At 44.0% G+C, this 20,944-nt stretch overlaps 1 protein-coding gene across 2 annotated transcripts in view; it reads left to right on the plus strand.

Moving 5' to 3' along the window:
* Positions 1 to 1,005: 1,005 nt before the first annotated feature.
* The window catches only part of prkci (protein kinase C, iota), a 48,577-nt gene continuing 28,638 nt past the window's right edge, over positions 1,006 to 20,944 (plus strand). For both annotated transcript variants that reach the window (XR_013792382.1, XM_079529517.1), the window contains exons 1-2: positions 1,006 to 1,503; positions 20,124 to 20,245. Coding sequence is in view for 1 of the 2 variants with exons in the window: in XM_079529517.1 (XP_079385643.1) it covers positions 1,421 to 1,503; positions 20,124 to 20,245 (205 nt within the window). In the remaining variant the exon portion in view is untranslated. The remainder of the gene's footprint in view (positions 1,504 to 20,123; positions 20,246 to 20,944) is intronic.

Raw genomic sequence — 20,944 nt, forward strand, 5'->3', positions numbered from 1 at the left:
AATTGTACTATTTGTCTGTAAAGGCAAATAAACAAGAGGGACAGTGAGGTGTGGACTCTCTGTCACTCTGCGACCATCATGATACAGGATAACAATGCATGATAGCTAATAATAGGCCTATTGCTTACTCCACTATACGTGAAATGAAATGAAATGAAATCTATATTTACCCAGGGTATCTGGGCTAAGCTCAAGAACTTGTTTCCAGCCAGGCCCTGCTCATAGAACACATTTCATCGTAGTGGTTGATGCCTTGTTCAAGGGCATTTCAGCGGTGGTAATTTTAACGTGTCGGACGGCTGGTTCGAACTGGGAACCTTCCGGTATCTAGACCGCGCCGCTATCCGTTCGGCCACCGCTGCCACTTCGAGGCATTCGAGCCTCAATTCTTACTGGACAAACATAACATAAAATGTTATGTTAAATAACTAAAAGGATAAATTAAAACATGTTAAAATAATAATGTCCAGAACTTCTGGACATAAGCGCTGCCTGATGTGTGAGTTCATGACACTTCTGGACCAGAAGTGTCATGAACTCACACATCAGGCAGCGCTTAAAAACGCTCAACAGCACCATCCAGGGTCAGGTCCGGGAGGGACACCCGCTCTCAGTCTGCATACGTGCGGGCGTCCACTACGTACAGTACTTACAGTTTCTGTCAAACATGACTAATTGAAATACCACCTCCTATCTGACTTGGTATGATCGGAATGCTGGCAATAGTACATAATAGTCAACTCTTCCTATAGCCTATTCCTAATAAAGTACGGTATGCACCGATTCGATTACACGTTTAAGATATTAAAAGTGTAAAACACACACACAAATTGACATGATTTCAATATCCTCAAATAATAATATGTATTTTTTTGTTTTATATCTACCCAAATATTCCAAAAACAATAGCAGATCAACAAGCTCACACAGTCACCCACAACGCATCAATGACGCGTGATCCGTGACGGTCACGGATCTACTATTTTTGACGCACGACACCGCCGTACGGCGATGTGTTTTATGCGCACACACACTCCCCCCCTCCAACATTCCGACAATGGACTCGCCCGTCGCCAGGCCTTTGCAGCAGCAGTAGTACGAACTACTAACAGGGAGTTGCTTGGCGGAACCTCTCAAGTTTTCCCCACTACTTTTTCCAATGTTTATTTTACTTCACGTAAAGAACCGCTGTTAGGTTCCCTGTCTCGGGACGTTTTTGAGTCGCATTGCGTCCTATCGCGGGGTAGAGTAGAAACACAGTGATTTAGCCAGGGCGTGGTGGTGGTACGGCACTAGTACACTACACACACAAGTAGAAAGCTCCCAGATAGAAGCAGAAGGAAGGGATTCATCATCCCTCCTCCCGACCTCCTCCATCATCCTCCAGTCCTCGGTGACCGCGGCACAGCAGCGCCGACCGATGATGCCGACGCTGCGGGACAGCACCATGTCCCACCCCGGAGAGAACCCCCACCAGGTCCGGGTCAAAGCGTATTACAAAGGGTGAGCGAAGCCAAACTCCAACATTGTTCTCCGTGACCGTCCTGCGGTGTTTACGAGACAGCTGGCTGGATGTTTGTTGAGTTATAATACATTCTTCTAAACAGCAGGCTAACGTTAGCTAGCTATAGCGGCTAACCAGCCTTGCTAATGTGTTGGCTAGTAGCAAAGCTAGTTGAACTTGTCAAGGCAGACAGGCTAGTCGAAGTTTACTTTAAACTACCGGTATATCGCTCAACACAAATTACGTCATTTTCAGCTGAGAAAAAGAGTTGTGGGGGAAAAAGACGTAATTCTCTGTCCGATTAGCGACAAAGTGTAAGTGAGCTCTAAAAGCTATCCACACATGTTGTAAAGTTCCCTACTATACTATGGTTGTCATTGTCAGCTTGCTGTGGTTAACTGGTGTGGAATGGTCACTTATGATCTCAAGTGAAGTTTCTGATCAGAGACATGTCACATTCCTGCAAAGCTTTCTGATGTGGAACTTTAAAGCTAACAGCTAACACGCTGGTGTGTATTACTCTTAACTACTGTTATTGCTATCTTGTACAGGTAACATCAGCTTGCTAATGAATTGAGTTGGTTGTAACTAGTTATTGATTGCCACAAGTTGGGTCCCTTTCCTCTGTGTGACATAGTTCCTTTGTCAGACTGTCATTCCTCACTGTCAGTCTTGACAAGTTCCGTATTCATATGATAATGATATATGCGGCTGCTCGATGTTGTTGTATTATTGATGCGGTTTCGGTGTAATATTGGTGAGCTGCTTGTTTTTAGTGATGGAAATGATTTGTCACCGAGTTCCATCCAATTGACACTCCCTCTGGCTGTCTCTGGCTGTGTCTAGCTGGGACTCCAGTTCATTGAAGACCGGTAGAACGTGTAGCACAAGTCACCGTTGCCATACCTGTTGTGTTCCTCAGTCTTGTTATACACACCCCAAACACTGCAGTGTCCCTGCATCATGAGTTTCCTGTTCACTGAGCAAAACATCTCAAGTATTTGCGAGGTTGCTACAAAGGAATCTCAGCTATGTAAAAAAACAACAACTAATAGAATGGAAAGGGTGTTATCTCTTGGTCAAGTTTAAGTTGGTCATGGCTATATTTATTATTAAGCATTTAGTAGTGAAATCTGGGCTTTCAGGAACCCAGGACAGGGGTCCAACACAGGCTTAATTTGGGGCTTCTCTATTCTACCATTGCTCTGGTGAAATTGTGCCTGCCAGATTTTGGAATTCCACCTTCTCTAGAGGCTAGAGGAAGAAAGTGATAATTAACAGCCTTTCATTGATTTAAAATCATTCTAAACAGTATGGGACATTTTTCCAGCTGCATGTGTGTTGAATTTGATATTGGTACAACTATGTAGTAACATAACTACTCCATTATTATTATAAGTGTTCACTGTTTTGTGAATGCTGTCCCAAATTGGATAGCTTTGGGGACAGTGCCTGGTTCATTCATTCAAGTCTATTGTCAGTGAGTGCCAGCAGCAGTAGGCTCAGTCTTGTACTGTACCAACCCGTGGCACCCTCAGCCTGTCAGGCTGTAACTGGCATTGTTTTCATTTAGAGTTGATGAACACTGTGGTACTCCATAGAGACGGATGGTCCCTCACTGGCTGTACATCGACATCCCACAGTATTGTGATACTAAAATCCAAGATACAATGCAATTGTGGTTGATGAATGATGTTATTGAATATTCATTATTCATATTTCCCCCCAAGTGCAGTGCCAGCATAGTTCTCACTTCTAAGTTATTGGTGCATGTGTGCCTGCTGCATTGTGTTAATTTACGCACCATACACTACGGCACTTCACTAAACTTGGCAGTAAGTAAGCCTTGCCGAGCCATGATGCCCATAGGGCAGGAGCCTATCTCCTGTGTTTCTTCAGCCTGAGGCAGCTTGATGTACAACTACACCCCCTGGACATGATGTAGTATGTCGCAGCAGGCGCAGGGACATCCAACCGTTGATGCTGAGTGCCAAGCCAGCAGGCAGTGGCACTGGGTCCCATTTTTCAGAGTCTTTGGTATGACCCAGCCGGGGATCGAACCCTGACCTCCCAGTCTCCGAGTGGACACTCTAACCTTGGCAGTCGCTCAGGATAGCAGACACCTGGGAATCAGAAGGTTCCTTGAGTAAGACAGTGAAAACACTAACCCGTAACTTCACCCGAGGCAGTGGCAGTAGCTGTTCCGAGGGGTAAAATGCAGATTACAAACTCAACTTAATGTGCAATTAAAACTTCCCCTTCATGAAGAGCCCACACATTCTATTTGGGTGTATGGGTATCAGGTACGGTCACCCCTAAACCATCTCGCCCTAGATTTTTCCCGCCGAACTCACGCCTACCGCTTGGTCCGACGGTTCTTATATTCTTTATTTTGTTTTACTGAGAATAAGGTTAGAAATAAGTTTAGGGTTAGGCATAGTTTTACTGAGGTTAAGGTTTGGAATAAGGTTAGGTTTAACCGTTTAAGCATAATTTACAAGGTTACTTAGGAATACCAGGCCGCGCAGTTTCGCCGGCTGTACGCCCGGGGCGAGTTGGTAAAGGGGCGAGTCGTTTGGTATTCTATATATGTACACTAAAACTGTCAGGTTTTGAACATGACACTGTTTTTAGGCCATGCATCTCTCTCTGTCTGTTTTCCTTCACGTCGTCCTCTCTTCAGCACCTATTATGGTTGAATGAGTGTGTATATACTTCATTGAGCAAGTAACCCAAAATTGAAATCTGTCCAGACCTAACTGGTCAGCATAGTACGACCTGAGAGTGATGTTTTGTTTTCAATCATCATTTCTCCATTGTGGGCAAACATGTTATGTTACCTCCTGAAGTCCTGATCGAATTTGTGGTGCGAGTGCATGATTATCATTTATTACTAGGCTGGTCTCTCCCTGCTTCATGTTCATCATCATTGTGTGTGTGTGTAGTCACAGTGTACATTGAAGAAACATGCTAAACAGTGCTATTCTTCAAAGCCACTGTCTGACAGCAACGTCATGTCTTGAGAAATCACAGGTGCACACAAGACAAATTGTCTAATAAAAGTTTTGAATTCAGTTGACTTGCCTGAGGCAAGATCAAAGCATTTCATTTTATCAGGTTGTGTGCGAGAATACAGGTTGTGTGTGGCTGTGCGCACACCGACACACGCATGCACACTCTGTAACAGTCATGCAATTGACTGCTAAACAGATCTACAAACTGACACATCTATCACTGATGTAATTGCAATCTTAGCTTGTAGATCTCAGATGATGTCATTTACAGGCAACGCAGAGTCTCATTCTTAAAGTGACAGTACAGAGTACAGTACTGCACCAGTGCTACCAGTGGAAAAAAATAGTATGGAGCCCTGCTGAGCATGAAAATTACATCTCTGAGCATCTGAAATTACTATTGATTGATTTGAAGGCTTCAGTTTCTTCTTGCAATATTGGTTTTACATGTCCATGCTTCAAATTCGTAAATATTTAGAACAATTTTCATCTACAAAAAAATAATATTTGCATCATATTTCATATGACAGACTGATATTTGTTGTTCTGTAGCGTTTTTCTCACCATCAACAGGCAATGGATTTGTATATTGTGAGAGAAATCTAGTAATCTACTACAATACATAATACAACAACAATGATACACATCTCCTTCACACACACCATTATCACTAATTATTCCTTATCATGGCTCATCATTTTTATTATAAATTAATGTAAATAGTAAGTTAGTAACCTAGTTATGCCATAATATCACAATGTAGGCAGTGATAGAATAAAGGTTGGGTTCTGTGCAAACATATAGCGTGCCAGAACGGTGTCATAATGTTGTTACATTAGCCACTGCAACGAGAAGGAACACTGATCTTGGTACTTCATTGGGACTACTACAAACCCACAACGTGTTGCAGATGCGAGATATCGTCTGTATTTGCCATGGGGCACTGTGGCATAATTCAGACAATAAAGCCATAAAACTGTCATTTTCCAGAGGGAATAGCCTAGTGCATTGCGAACACACACACATGTGCGCACAGCTGCTGGACTCTTTCATGTGGTTTAGTTAGGTCTGTTCTGGCTGTTACGTGCGTCTGTTGTACAATCAGAGGCTCACTGCACTCTGCATATTCGAGCATCCCAGGTGTTTATGCATGTATTTGAAGAGGATTTGATTATCAAATCTTTTAGTGATGTCAGTCCTTAGTACTGAGTTTCATGTATGTAAACGTATATTCTCAACAGCATATTTTGAAGGTCTAAATCCATATTAATGCCAATTAATAAATACAGAGTGGCAAAAACCACCAGGATTTTCATGGATTCGCTTCAAAAACGTAAAAAAAACATTAACATCGGACTCTGGAGTTGATGCTCCACAAGCAGCCATGCTGTTACCATGCAGATCTCAAGATCCACAGATTGGTTTCTCGACCAAAATATTCAGAACTTCTGAGTTATGCAAAAACAGAAGAACATTGTATAATTTGGTACACTGGTGATGGGCACAGCCAGGCTGAATGTGTAAGTGGGCTACTGGGCTCATGCAGTTCCCTGATCAGCTGCTTTCAGCCCTGCAGTTTTAAATTCGGGGCAATGAGGTGCTCCTTTATGCCACCCATAAAAGCAGAGTCACTCAAACACTTTTCAGAGAGAGACAGTTCAGTTGGCACATCACAGACTGTAAAATTGTGAGCTGTGCAGGTTGGACTGTAGCAGGGTGCCCTATTGCAATTTGGTATTATTGCAGAAGTACATTTAAACACCAGCTCACCGCAGGCCACCGCAGGAATTGATCAGCTTAATTTACATGCAGGCTTGATCAAAAGTCGTTGGGGCCGTATCTGGCCCAAAGGCCTTGAGTTTGACAAGTGATCTACACAGTATGGAGATGGCTGACAGAAACCAGCACAAAACTAGGATTGCTTATCTTGTAAGTAGACTGGGAATTAAATTGGGTGAAAGGTCTGAAAAAGTGGCTGAATACATACGGCACAGCCTGTGCACAGGTATGTATGTATGGTGATGACTCTGCTGTTCATGAATTAAAATAATTTGCATTGATATTTGACCCTTTGGGCACGAAGCCTTGCACTCCGAAGTCAACCAGTCATCCAACTTTATAATCATCAATTGTATCCTGATCACTATCTATTATCCCATGAGTTTGTTGGAGAATGAGCACTTAATAGGCTTGAAAGAGCTCCTTGCAAAGCTAAACAGCCAACCAGAGAGCTCTATCCCAGTTCACAAATCACGTCACCTCAGCTTTTATACCTACTACAGTGAATAGTTGGGTATATCAAAGTAATTTGTCAGTACCTTTTTTGAAGAACATGGTTTTCACACAGCCTGGGCAGTAACCTCAAAGAACAGTTCCTGGTCAGATCCTTGTCACATGTTAAGATAGTGTAAACAAATGAGTCAGACATCCAGGACCCCCCCCCCCCCTGTACCTGGATACCTATAAATGAACGCTTTGTGTTTTTCTGCCAAATCCAAAACAACTCTCAGACTAGTAGGAAGGCATATTGTTTGGCAGGAAACTGGGATTACACTGGCTCGCCTGAGTAGTTCAGCCCTTTCCCTCCTTTGTAAGGACCAGCACATCATTTTTCAATGGAGCAGCTGTCTGCATCAGTACAGTACTAAGGCTGTGCTTTGCTTTGTTTAGAGTAAAGAAGCGATCCTGCTCTGGTCTTGTGCTTGTTACGCCCAGCACTTATCCAGCTATGTCCATACTGTAGATCACGTGTCAAACTCTAGGCCTGCGGGCCCGATACGGTCCCCATAACTTCTTATTAAGCCCACATATACATTAAGATTAAGTTGATCAATTTATTGTTGCCCGTGACTGAGTTTTAAATTTACCTCCGTAACTAACTAAACCAAATTGCAATAGGGCAAGGGTCACGCTGCTACAGTCCAACCTGCACAGTTTTCACACTTTTACAGTCTGTGCCGACTGCCTACTGATTCTGTCTTAAAAGTGGTTGAATGACTTTGCTTTTATGGGTGGCAAATTAAGGAGCACCTTATTGCCCTGAATTTGAAACTACAAGGCAGGAAGCAGCTGATCAGGGAGATGCGTGAGTGAATCTCTCTGAAAGCGGCCTCCTTTCAAACGGCAGGGCATCACGCTCTATCTTTTAAACTTTAAACAGCACTTTACAAGTACTAGAATCAAGACGAGTTATTGGAACTGTGTGTGGAGCGCCAGATGTGTCAAGGCAACTTTGCTCACATTCCAAAGTGCCTGTCAAGTCGGCGGCACAATCACCACCCCTATCCAGAGACAAGTGTATGCTCAAAAACAATCACTTAATGCTGAATCCAGCAGGAGCGCGCAGGAGCGCGTGCGCGCACACACACACACACACACACACACACCACACACCACACACCATACACACACACCATGTTAACACACCAAACGCCCAAGGTTATTTAATCCATTAAATCAGAGCGCCCAGCGATTTTTAGCGACGGACCAGGCGCTATCCCGGATGTAGCTGAAGTAGCTTGATGTAGCCAAAATACTCCCGAGGCGATCGACAACAACGGGAGGTATGATTCATTCTAACGCGACTAGCGACGGGACCGCGATGGGCTGTCTAACACATACTCTTTGCTTAGAATTGGACGGAATGATTTAGATCAAGAGTTATTCACGTTTTAAGATTTTCGGTCTCATGATGTCCCACCGGGAAATAACATTGAATGTTGCGCAACAGACGCTCCAAGCCTGTGGAGCGATGCGATCGTTTTTTTATATCAATAAATCTCCGTCGTCCTGAGCGCTGGGCGTTACTAATTGATTGAACGGAGTTCTCCGTCCTTGCCGCTTGGGGTGTGAAACTGATAAGCCAATCAGGACTCTTGTTATATATTGTTACATTCCCGACATGCACACACATTAGCTGTGTGCATTAGGCTTAGGTGCAATACATCACCCAGTGATGCAATACATCACCCAGTGATGTATTGCATCACTGGGTGATGCTATGCCCTATGAGCATTTTGTGTAGTATATGTGTGTAGTACCTATGACTATAAGCAGCTCTGTCCTCCACCTCAGCAGGAGTGCATGTCGCTGCTGCCTTGGTGTGCTGGGATGAGCGAGGCTCCCTCCCGACTCGCATGGCAGGGGGGCCACGGCCCACGCTGCCTGGAGGCGGGAGCATCCTCCAGTCTTGGAGCCGTTGTTTCACCATTCACCCTGACCTGCTGTCTTACTGAGAGGGACGGTATCGGGTGCGACAGAGGACGGTTGAGGCGAAGGTCTTTGGGAGTTGTAGTTAAGCAGGAGAGCGTGCACGTGTGTTTTATGTATGACAGGGTTTATATTATGTCTGTGTATGTGTCGATGCACGTGTGCGTGTGTGTGGGGCATACCCATGCTTTGCGCGCTTTGCGCGGTGATGACAGAGAGATGAATGGTCCTAGGTGTGTGCAGTAGCCCACGGAGGCACCCTGACCTCCCTTCTCCCGTGCTTGAGCGCTCACCGGTGACAAATGGCCTCTCACTGGGCAGATGGGGATACCATACCCTACTCATGGTGGTTGGGATGCCGTGGGGCCCATCGCTAACCCCCATGCCTCTTTAATTTAGCTATAACAAGCCTTTCCAGTCGGAGAGGGAAGCGAAGAATGCCATGTCTGCGTGGAATGCTCTGTGCCTCCTTCTTGCTCACTCTGCAATAAGCTGCTCTTAGCAAACTGCACAATCCTTCTCCCTGAGTCACCCAGAGAAATCCCACGGCCTGGTTTGTTAAATTGTTTCCCATATCCATTTTAGTTTGCTGATGATTTTCTTTTACAGTGTGGCACTCAAGGGGTCATACTGTCTAGAGCAGTGGTTCCCAACCTTTTTAGGATCGGGGCCCACTTAAAAATCTTGAAAGCGTTCGCGGCCCACCCATCTGACCACTTTACAACCATTCGGCTGCCGTGTTAAGCCATTTTAGCAGTTAGCGATGATTTCATTGGCTAAGTAAGCAAAGTACATATTGAAGATAAAAGTGAGGGCAGAAAAGTGAAGACGTCGCTGATTGGCCGGAATGGCATTTGTGATTATTTGATTGGCTGAGCACAGAATGTGAGGATGTATGATAAAAGTGCCCCTCACTTCACACGGGTGTGATTTTATTGATTTCTTGTCCACATCATGGTTACATCATGGTAAGGTAACTACACAACCCAAACCTCTACCAAAGTGGTCTTGCCCTTTAAAGAAAAAAATACTATGACATTGTTTTAACTTTTTACACTATTTGTTTATATTATTTTAAATTTACTTTGTGTTTTGCTTTTGCCAATTATTTGGGGGCCCACTGCAATCGAGTGCCGAACGCTGCAAAGTCCGCTTCAGACGACTCATGCAAGAGGCACTGCTGCGTGCGCCACAGGCCAAGGGGGCGTTGCCATGTTACATCAATTCGGTTTCGCCTCCCACGACACACTACTCCAAATGCACCACCATCTGTATTGTAGTCCAGACATTGTTTAAATTACCTCTCCATTGCGAGAGGGGAACATCAAACTAAATAACTACAATATCTCACAGAGGGAGGTGTTCACTGTCCAGTAAGCATGCACAACAACAAGCTAGAGTCAGCAGAGTGTGTACAGTTGAACAGCATGGCTCAGTTGTGTGTTTTGCAGCACCCTCTGTAGTCTGGTTGAGTTGACACATGTGCAGAGCAGACGGTGATATACACAGACAGCCTCAATACAATGGGTTCATACTTATTTCAGGCATGTCGATTAATAATGTCTCTAACTAATTTATAATATCATGCACAACTAGAAAACTCAGAATTCACCATTTGTCAGCCTTTATGACTGGTCCCTAACTGATTAACCAGCAGGCTCTTTCTGCCTTGTTCCGCCCTGGTTCCACCTCATTGTCTCCACCAGGCCGAAGGCATGGGGAGAGAGTATGTTTTGCACTCCGTCCGTGTGTGTGTCCGTCCGTGTGTCCTTCCGTCCGTCCGTTACCAGCTAATCTCTGGCACCGTTAACCCGGTCGATGCCAAACTTTGCACACACACTCCCAGGATGCCAACGATGAACCTCTGCCCCACATTTTCCAGAACGGCCTGTTATAGCGCCACCATGAGGCAGCTTTTCACATGTTTTACCTAAAACTGCACCGATCTGCGTGAAACGTTGCATGCACACTCCCTAGAGGCCAAGGACAAACCTTTGACCTGCATTTTCCGCATCTGCCTTTTATAGCGCCACCAGGAGGCCGACTTTTGTAAAACACATTTTTTGATATTACTCCTCCAGATTCTGTCCAAAAATCTCACAAATCGTTACAGAGTATCTCTATGGTCATGTGCTCAACTCGGATCTGTCCCATATTTCATATTCCATCCTAATTGCCTATAATTGGCTTTCACAGTTTGCAAGATTGCCCCGTTTTGAACAAAAGCCTCAAATCATGAATGCAGCATGCAATTTACGTGAAATCTTTCACACATTTTCCTACTAGGCTGAGGAATAGATCCCACCCTTTTCACATTGGCCTGTTATAGCGCCACCAACAGGTTGATTTTTGCAAAACACATTTTTGGAACAAAATGCCTCAAATCATCCAATTGCCATCAAAGGCAAACATGTTTATATTACTCCTAAACATGTTGCCAAACATCTCACACAGTCCTATCCTCCTGGTGGAGACCTGTGCCCAGAAGGGCACTTTTTCTAGTTTATGTTGAATTTGTTAAAATATCATTTATTTTTTGGAAAAAACAAACCTGATATGCCCAGTCACCATGCTGCACCTGTGATGTTCGTTTTTACTGACACAAAGTTTAAAATAAGAATTGAATGCACAGAATATCAATACGAAGCAATTTTAACTACTTTCAACCTGGCCTCCCTATTTTCTGCATGTCCTTATAGGCAAACACTTTCAAACAATAAAAACAATTGCAGATCTCAATACAAGTCAATGATCAGCCAATTTTATTTTATGTTGTAACATAAATTGCCCAGATGGGACATATTAATACACTTGACCTGATAAACTTGACTTGATTATAGGATATTGTAACATTGCTTTTCTCACTGCAGGGAGTCTGACTCATATTTATTAGTCATGTCCATAGACATATATAAAGGCTAGATGGCTCAAGGCGGAGTCTCTGACGTAGTTCACCCGGCGGCCATCTTGCTTCGGGGCTACAGTACAGTATGTTCTATGGCAGCTCACACAAAAATAGTCATAACTCGCTCAAATCTTTGACGGATTTACAAACGGGTTGGTTTATTACAAACGTTATCAACGTTGCTATGATTCAGGATGCTTATATGCTTAATTTATTTTTATATGAACGTCATATAAAAGCATAAGTATGCGGACGTCTCTGAAGTTTATAACAAACCAAACCGTTTGAAAAACGGTTGAAAATGGAGTAAGTTATGGTTATTTAAAAACAACATGCCCCGGCATATACACAATGTTATGCTGCCCCGAATTAAGATGGCCGCTCATCATGAGTCTGGACAGACAATGACATGGATGTAAATTGCATTTGCAACTGGTTGGCATATGCAGTATAGGTACAGTTGGGTGCCACCGATATTGTCCCTTATCATTTGACCCATTTAGGCCTGACCTCAACATTTAAAAAAAACCTTCTAAATCCTCCAGTTTTCCGAAATAAATATTTTCACGATTTTTCAAAAATAGCAGACCTACAAGCTCATAGCGCGCCACTCGGTGGCGCGCTATGAGCTTGTAGAACTGCTATTTTTCAATAGCTAAATTATAACAATATTTAAAACACCAAAAGGGGTTCCCGCCCAAAATGGGTTAACTGTCCTTTTGCGCAGATCACGCAAACCTCAGCAAAAAGAAAAGGACAATACCGATGGCCTACAACTGTACACATGACACAGAGCATGATGGTATGTTAACTGCTAACTTGTATCATGTGATAGTAGTACTATGGTGTGAATTGGAAAGCTCTGCGAGATCACTATGGATCATACACATACATACATGTTTCACAAAGGTTTCCTTGCACATTCCAATCAAATGATTACGTTTGTTGTAACGGTAATTCATGCAACGATGTTGCTTTCTTGACAAACAAAACTAGTACTGATGTAACTTGATTTAATATGCTGAGCTGAGATGATGTACAGGCAAGTGCAAAGTTACAGATGCATGATAATATGAAACCATAACCGTTCTGCAAATACAAACTTCAATATACTCACCGTCGTTGCATCCATTGCATGCATCCTACTAATTAACAGCATAATCTGCATTGAAATCATTTTAGAAAAGCTATACAAACATAGCTTGTAAAACGAAATATATTCCAGTCAATATTATATATTCCAGTTTCACAGGAGACCCTGTGCACGATGGGGTGGTGTCACGCACCTACAAGCTCACAATGCGTCGCTTATTAAAAAAATAATGATTTTCATAAGAATTAAGCTGTGGCAGGCCAATTTAAGAAGTGGCACAATGCCTGCCACAATTTAATTCATATAGCTGAAACACTGCATGTAGTCCTCCTGGTTATACAGGTTATACAAGAGTAAAATGATTGCTTTTTGGCTCCTCAACATTGGAGCAAATGTGAGACGTCTAGCATTACATTTTAAAATATAATAGTTATTCCAAAATAGGAAAAATTGGCGAGGAAAGAATATCAGAAATCAACATCGGATTTTATTTGCAACTTGGTACTTTTTTTCCTTAAAGGACCACTTCACCACTTTTCAACATCTCTTCATATAATTGGTCCTCACTAATGTCCTCACTAATGTTCCTCACTAAACACCACCATTCTTTCCTACTCAGTCTGTGTCTCATAGGAGGGCTTTGGGCAGTTCGGACACCCGTCCACCAGTGACATCATCATTAGGCAGATTTCTTTTGAAACAAGATTTGTTTTAAAATATATTTAGATTTGTATTATCGTGAGAACGATGGCTTCAACTTTTGCATTGCAACCTTTCAGGAAAAGAAAGCCTGCCGTTTCTATTAGCTTGGATTCACCATCGATGATGTCACTGGTGGACTGGGGGTTCTGAACTGCCCACAGCCTTCCTATGAGACACAGACTGAGTAGGAAAACATGGTGGTATTTTATCATGAACATTAGTTAGGACCAATTATAGGAAGAGAAGTTGAAAAGTGGTGAAGTGGTCCTTTAAGTTTTTAGGCTAGTTAGTAAAAACAATCCAGTACTACAATTGCAGTGTTCAGTCAGACAGATAAATAGATATTCTGTAGATAGATATATAGATAAACTGTATATAGATATATCAGATTCATGCTTACTATTGGCATACTTTGACCAGTGACCACACTCTGTTACCCACCTGTATTCTCTGCTAGCGCTGTCTGTAACCATTAGCTAAGCTCTGTATCAGTGTCAGAGAGAGTGAGTGTTTGTTTGAGACAGCAAGCAGGTAAACTTTAACTACAGTGTAGTAGCCACGAGGAGTGTCAACAACAGCCACAGCTCGGGTCCAGTTACACTGACGTACTCGCACAGCAAGTATCCTGTGTTGGCATTAATACGCTCTCTGTGCTCTCTGCAGACGGCGTGAGGCAACTCTGTCTGTGTATGTAAAAATGTCTAAACTTTATATGTATAGTATGTGTGTTTGTGCACACGTGTGTGGCTTCTGTGGTCTCCATATACATGAATGAAGTGTGTGTGTGTGCGTGCGTGTGTCTCTATCTCCCACCGCGCTTATCAGGCCAGGCGGTGGTTTAGCAGGAAGCAGACCTGCCGTCTCAGCCTGAGAACAGAGATTCGACTGTGGGAGCCAGAGTGACAGAAAGCACAGCCTTTACTCTCCACTCCCCCACCATCAGCACTGATTAACACCCACAGGATGCAGGGAGAGAGAGTGAAAACAAATGAACAGGGGAGGACAAGAATGAGAGAGCAAGAATTTATGAGTGTGGATGTGGAGAGAATTAAAAAAAAACCTCACGGGGTGAGAATGAGAGGGAGGTGAAGTAAGTAAGTAAGATAATAAAAAAGAGAAGGAGTAATGAAAAAGCAATAGAGGGGTGCAGTACTTAGTTCAGACTAGTCATTGGTCCGACAAACGACAAACCTACCTAAAACCATAACCATAACCGCAAGCACGGGAGCAGCGCATGTTCGAGCGGTTCCTGCATGTCGGACTAATGCTCCGTCAGAATTACTTGCGGATCCCATAGATGGAGAGAGAGAAATGAGAGAATGAAAGGTAGAGAAGGACTAGTTTGTTCTTGACCAGTTCAACACATTTCTCCCTCCCGGAATTTGGAATCCCTTCCAGTACAGAAGCTGCATATATATGATGGCAAACTGTATCTGAAACGCATTATCGGACAAACACTGGCCACAGAGTAATGACTTATTCATTTTATAGGCTGATTGTGTGTGGGTGTGTGTGTGTGTGTGTGTGTGTGTCCTGGCAAGGATTGGACCTACTCTGACCTTACATTCCCAGTGTTTGATATGGCCTTGTGCAGGACATGTCCGTGTGTGTATTTTGTGTGAGAGATGACTCCAGGTGCTGTTCTGTTGAGTTCCTCTGTATAATCATAAAGTCAATTGGGGTGAGGGACGCTCTTGCCAGCAGCAGTAAAAAGAGAGAGGGTTATGCCCTCTTTCTCTCCGTCAACCTTTCTCTTTCACTCTCGTCTCCAGCCCCCTTTGAGTCTATCCCCCTACTGTCCAACCCAGACATAAATCCTTGTACTACTCTCTATTGTATACTGTATACTACTAGAATTTCGCGGGCCTTCGGCCCGCTCATCCCAGAGTTGCGTTGCCCCGCGTTGCGATACAGAAGTCCACAGATACAGAAGTCCACAGTGACACGCGTTTTATGCAGCTGTTTTGTGTTGCAGCGCGTGCGCGCGCGCGCGCGTGTAGTGTTGTTGTTCTTATCCATAACAATAAATGGATCAAATATGCTCTATATTAGTTATGTATAGATGTAAAGCAGTGGCTGTCAAAGGTGTGATCCAGGGACCCTCGTGGTTCCTTGAGGGGGTTCCAAATGGACCCATTATAGGTCTGTAACTCTGAGAGTGTACAAATGGAACCAAGTGGACCCTACAGGTCTGTAACTCTGAGAGTGTACAAATGGAACCAAATGGACTCTTTTATAACGTTTAACTCTGATACTGTACAAATGGAATCAAATGGGACTCTTATGGGTCCATTTGGTTTTACTCTCAGAGTTATGGGGGTCCTTGAAATTAAAAAGGTTGAGAACCTGTATGCAATGGCTTATGTCTTGTAAAAAGAGAGACCAGCCTATTCTCCAAACCATCATATCTTATGCTTTGCTAGGTTGTACAAATTAATATTGGGTCAATATAATTTGCAGGACTCACGTGTGTGCTCTCTGTCTCTCTCGCTCTCTTCTCTCTCCTCCGTCTCTGGGGTGTGTGGGGGGGGGGGGGGGGGGATTAGTTGCGCGGCCTGCGACAGTGCTATACTTCTCCAGCAGCGGTGCAGAACCGAGAGAGTGACACATTCTTTTGGATGTAAACTGCGCAACGTGTAGCTTTAAAGTTCGGATTGTGTAGTCGCACCGGTGGTACAAAGTGAATGTTACAGCGCGCACGGTGATGTTGTAAGGCGCAAATGCGAGTACCTAGTCGCACTGTCGAGCCCTGTGTAGTGTAGTGGCATTTTCGCTGCATCGCGAGGCGATCCAAATTCCCCCCCGCGCACGCACGCACGCACACACACACACACACACACTGTACGTAGCTGTGTGTTGTTGCAGCGCGCGCGTGTGCGTGTAGTGTTGTTGTTGTTGTTGTTCGTGTCCATGTATGCGCGTCGGTTTGTCCCGCTTGTACCACGGCAGGTTTGCACAGTGCGCTCAGTGCGATATTTCCGAACGTGGGCGTTGTGTGTGTGTGTGTGGGTGGGTGTGTGTGTGTGGCTGGCCTGTGTTTTGTTGCGTAGGGATCGCCATGTGAGGGGGCTAGCCAATAAGGGCCCTGTGTTGCATGTGGAGAATTGTGTAGGTTAGTGTGTGTGGCGTAGCCGAACGGGGTGGTGAGAACATGAGGGGGATGTAGCACAGCAATCGGTGACCCCTACATTAAGCTGTGTTGCTCCCAAGATGCAGTGCAAATGCGTGTTGTAGCAACCGTAGCCAATGGGAAAACAGGATGCAGTGTTGCCAGGTCCGCGAATTGTAAGCGAGTTGTAAGTAGCGTGTTGAATGGCATTTTTTCTGGGCTTGTTGTCATAGACCTGGCAACAAATTAGGCGGGGGTGTCGGTGCTTGTGGCGTGTTTGTGTTTATTATTGATATTGATGTTGTTTGTGAGTGTGGACGGGAGGCGGCTTTAGTGGAAGTGCAATGACAGTTTTTACGCGGGTGTTGGTGAGTGGGGCCGTGCGGCGCGACATGAGGAGATAGGGAACGAACGACGCGGAGGGTAAGTCTGTGACGTGTTAGTGTGTTTAGTGGGTTGTTGCAGTGTGTGTTGCAGTGTGTCAGTGACGTAGTAGCTGGTGCCTTTTGTTCCTGTCCTGGGGACACCTCCTGGGGACACCTTTTCAATTGTATATAAGATAAGATAGTGCTTCTGTGCACAAGTTCAAGGTTTTTATTATCACATGTACTTAACAATGCAACTGTGACAACATTGCGAGCAGTGCAAGTCTTGTACTTGGAGCCTACACAGCAGTGTGACTATAGGGATGGGCACCAGAACCAGTGCCAATTTGGTACAAATTTTTGATTGGTCAAAAATGTTATGCCAAAAGCTCCTGGACAAAAAATGATGCTGTCGGTAATATAAAGACAAGTCACTCACAGTCTAAAAACCAGACCCATCTGAAGTGAGTGGTACTGTACTTGTACTTGTACTGGTACTGTACTGTATACTGTACTGTACAAGCCCTCCTCCTTGGCCTGTCTGTCTGTGTGTTAGGCTGTGCAACAGTGACACGTTTGTTTAACAAACAGAATTTGCTAGAGTGGGCCGCTGAGGCCGAGGTATGTTTTGAAAATGCATTTAAACCAGTTTCTGTTTTCCGTCTGAGAAAACGACTGCATCCGCAATCGATTAAGTGGACAGTCTCCTCTAGCTCTGTTCCTCCGGTCCCTGTTGGATCACAGCACACACACACAGACAGACAGACAGACAGACACAGAATCACAGACAGACAGACAGACAGACAGACACACACACAGTGCACACCCCCACCACTGTATAACATTAGAAGACCGACACAAACCCAATTTCACACATCGTTTTATCCACCACTTTTTGTTGTTAGGTAACACTAAATCCATAGAGCCTGATTTTTATTCATGATGTTGTCGAAAATAGCACATCAAGATCAGCACGTTGCATCACACAATTCGACATCACGGACGAATGTGATATACAAACTTTTACCCTGAATATTTTGCACCGCACTGTTTTGCCATCTAGTTTGTCAAAATCCTCCCATCACACTCACAATTTGGCAGCAGCTTGAGGAAAAAGCAACTCCTGGCGCACAGATGCACACGCAGTTTTCCTCCTGTTTTTTGATTGATTGATTGAAATATTTATTAACAGTTTGCAGAATTACAGTACATTTCAAGCACAAACTCAATACAAAGGCTGTTAACTGTGAGTGGACGACCCAATTAAGCATTACACTTGTTTACAAGAGGGTCCACCATGTTCAATTCATCAAAGCAGTAGCTACTGTAGGTTTATGTTTTGAGCTTTTTGTAAAATGGGAAGGCTTTTGAATATTACACAGTACAGTACATACAGCAAATACATTTCAAATTAAATCCACTCAAATATGTTTCAATCAAATGTTTTATTACAGCACGAATCAAACATATACCGTACTCAAAGCAATGAATTGTCCCTAGTTGTTTGTACTGTATGTTACTGTAGCACATTTCTCAGAAGTCACTGCAGCAGTGGAGGTGAAGTGAACAGTGCAGTAGAATGCTGTGGATGTGCCGGTATGTCTCTGTCTTCCTCACCTCATTCACTCATCTTTTTCTCTTCTCCACTTGCCCTCTGTTTGTACCCCCCACACCCCTGAGAGGCCTAGGTCCAGACCCCCAAAGGAGGGGTGCGGTGTGTGTGTGTGTGTGTGTTGTGCGGTACACCATGTCATGTCTGCCCCCTCCCTCGGCTCAAACTTGTTAACGCACAGTTACGGAGAGCCAGAGGGCAGGGAGCAGAGGGGACATCAATCCTGCAGCAGGCCAGGGGTCGCCCTCAGAGGAGGAGAGATGATGAGGGATAGATGATCAAGTCCAGTGGGGATGATATTCTCACTCAGTTACTGCTAGACATTGTGGATAGATAACCCGCCACACACTGGTGTGTGTGTTAGAGCGAGTGATTGCACGTCTGTATCTCTGTTTTTGTCGGTGTTGGTGTGTGTGTGCATGCGTTTGTGTGTGTGGGTGCTGTTGTGCGTTGGTGATGGATGAGGGTGGTCGCGTGCGCCTGAGCCGGCGCTTGTTGATTAAGCCATTTTGGGCGGGAACCCCTTTTGGTGTTAGCATTATGTTGTGCTTTAGCTATTGAAAAATAGCAGATCTACAAGCTCATACGAGCTTGTAGGTCTGCTATTTTTGAAAAATCGAAGAACGACTGACATAGAAACACAGCTTTTTCAGAAAACTGTCACGATTTAGAAGACATTTTTAGAATCTGATCTCAGGTCAAAATGGGTTAAGCGTAAGGCATGCCGCAAAGGAATATAGGTGAGCAGATGAACAGAGGGGAGCTCTATCCCTTTGCTCTCCAGTAACCAAGTGGTCTATGGTGTCTTTCTTTCTTTCTTTCTTTATCTTTCTTTGTGCTTTACTTCCTCTTTCTTTCTTTCCCTCTCTCACTCCGTCTGCCTCTCGTGTGTGTGCCTCTAACTACCACACGTCGTGCTGCATAGATGAATAGACGGATACAATGTGTCAGACGAGAGTCTGTGAGTCACATAGCGTTGTTTGAAAGGGCTCCTGGCTCCCATTCACCTTGCTCTCTTGAGTCTCTCTCTGTTGAACATCGGGCACACATATACCGCAGTCTAGCTTGATCAAGGTTAGAAGGGCAGTAGGTAGGATACAGTTTTCTTGTATTCACTGGTACTAAAACCATATTCCCAGATCCCTTATTTAACTCACTGAATGAATGCACTATTCATAGTAACACTAACACCATAAAATGATTTGTTTTTCGTGCATACAATGTGCCATCTTCTCTTAAAAGTTTCTCATTAAAACAACTTTAAGGTGGAAATGGAGCAGTGCCTTCATTAACTCTTTTATTGTGGCTAGCTGTTAGCATAAATCCCAGTTCCAGGTGGATTACGATTTATGGACGTTTGAAAATCCTCCTTTCAACTGCTTTACACAGTGATTATATTTTCAATCCCATAGCTGGAGCGGTGGGGTGTTGCCATAGCAACCGAACCAATGTTAAAAGCTGCCGTGGGGTCCGTGTATATATACGGACCTGGGATATAACGTCCCCTAGCGGCAAAAATAATTCAACTTGTAAGTGTCAAACATAAGTCGATGCCTTTTTTAACCTCACACAGTTAATTAATATTTTGAACTGTCTGTTTTTCTGTGCAGGGACATCATGATCACCCACTTTGAGCCGTCCATCTCATATGAGGGCCTGTACGGGGAGGTGAGGGACATGTGCTCCATGGACAACGACCAGCTCTTCACTATGAAGTGGATCGACGAGGAAGGTATGCCTCCCCCCTCCCTCCCTCCCACTGTCCAACTACATATATGTCTAAAAGCTTTCTACAGTACATACTGGACACAGCATCCATCCATAGAGGATGAGTCCAGAAATGCTACAGATATTAGTCTTGTGTAGCTAGATAACGCCGCCTATTGATTGATTGATTGAATATTTTATTAGACAAAAGTAAAATGCACAAGGTACAGTCAGCCATTTTGGTCCAAAAGAATTTCCGAAGACAGACCTTGCGGTCTTGTTTCCATTCGGGTCCCATGCACTCACACATATGTATTCATGAACAAGAATCTAAAACGGCAATTGGTCACCTCCTCTCCCTCTGATCTGCTGACAGGTAAAATGTTAGGCCTGTTTTAAAGGAGGCCAGTGATTTGCTTGTTTTAAGGGAAGGGGGCAGGGCATTCGACACCTGAATAGCAGTGCTGTGGAAGGTGAATTTACCCATATTTGTTTTGTAAGTGGGTGGCACCAGAATGACCAGATCATTGTTTACGCCTAGCACCAACTGACACGTCTAGTATTCTCAATTTGAATTGTCTTGTGATAATTGGCTTCCAAAACTAGTGGCAGGGGCCTATTTGTTACTACAACAACAACAACAACAAAACATATAAATATACAAGTATATCATGAATGTAACATCCCATCAACCCCAAATTGGAATTACATATTTCCAATTTGG

Source organism: Electrona antarctica (assembly GCF_951216825.1).
Source record: "Electrona antarctica genome assembly, chromosome: 19".
In the NCBI taxonomy this organism is placed as follows: Eukaryota; Metazoa; Chordata; class Actinopteri; order Myctophiformes; family Myctophidae; genus Electrona; species Electrona antarctica.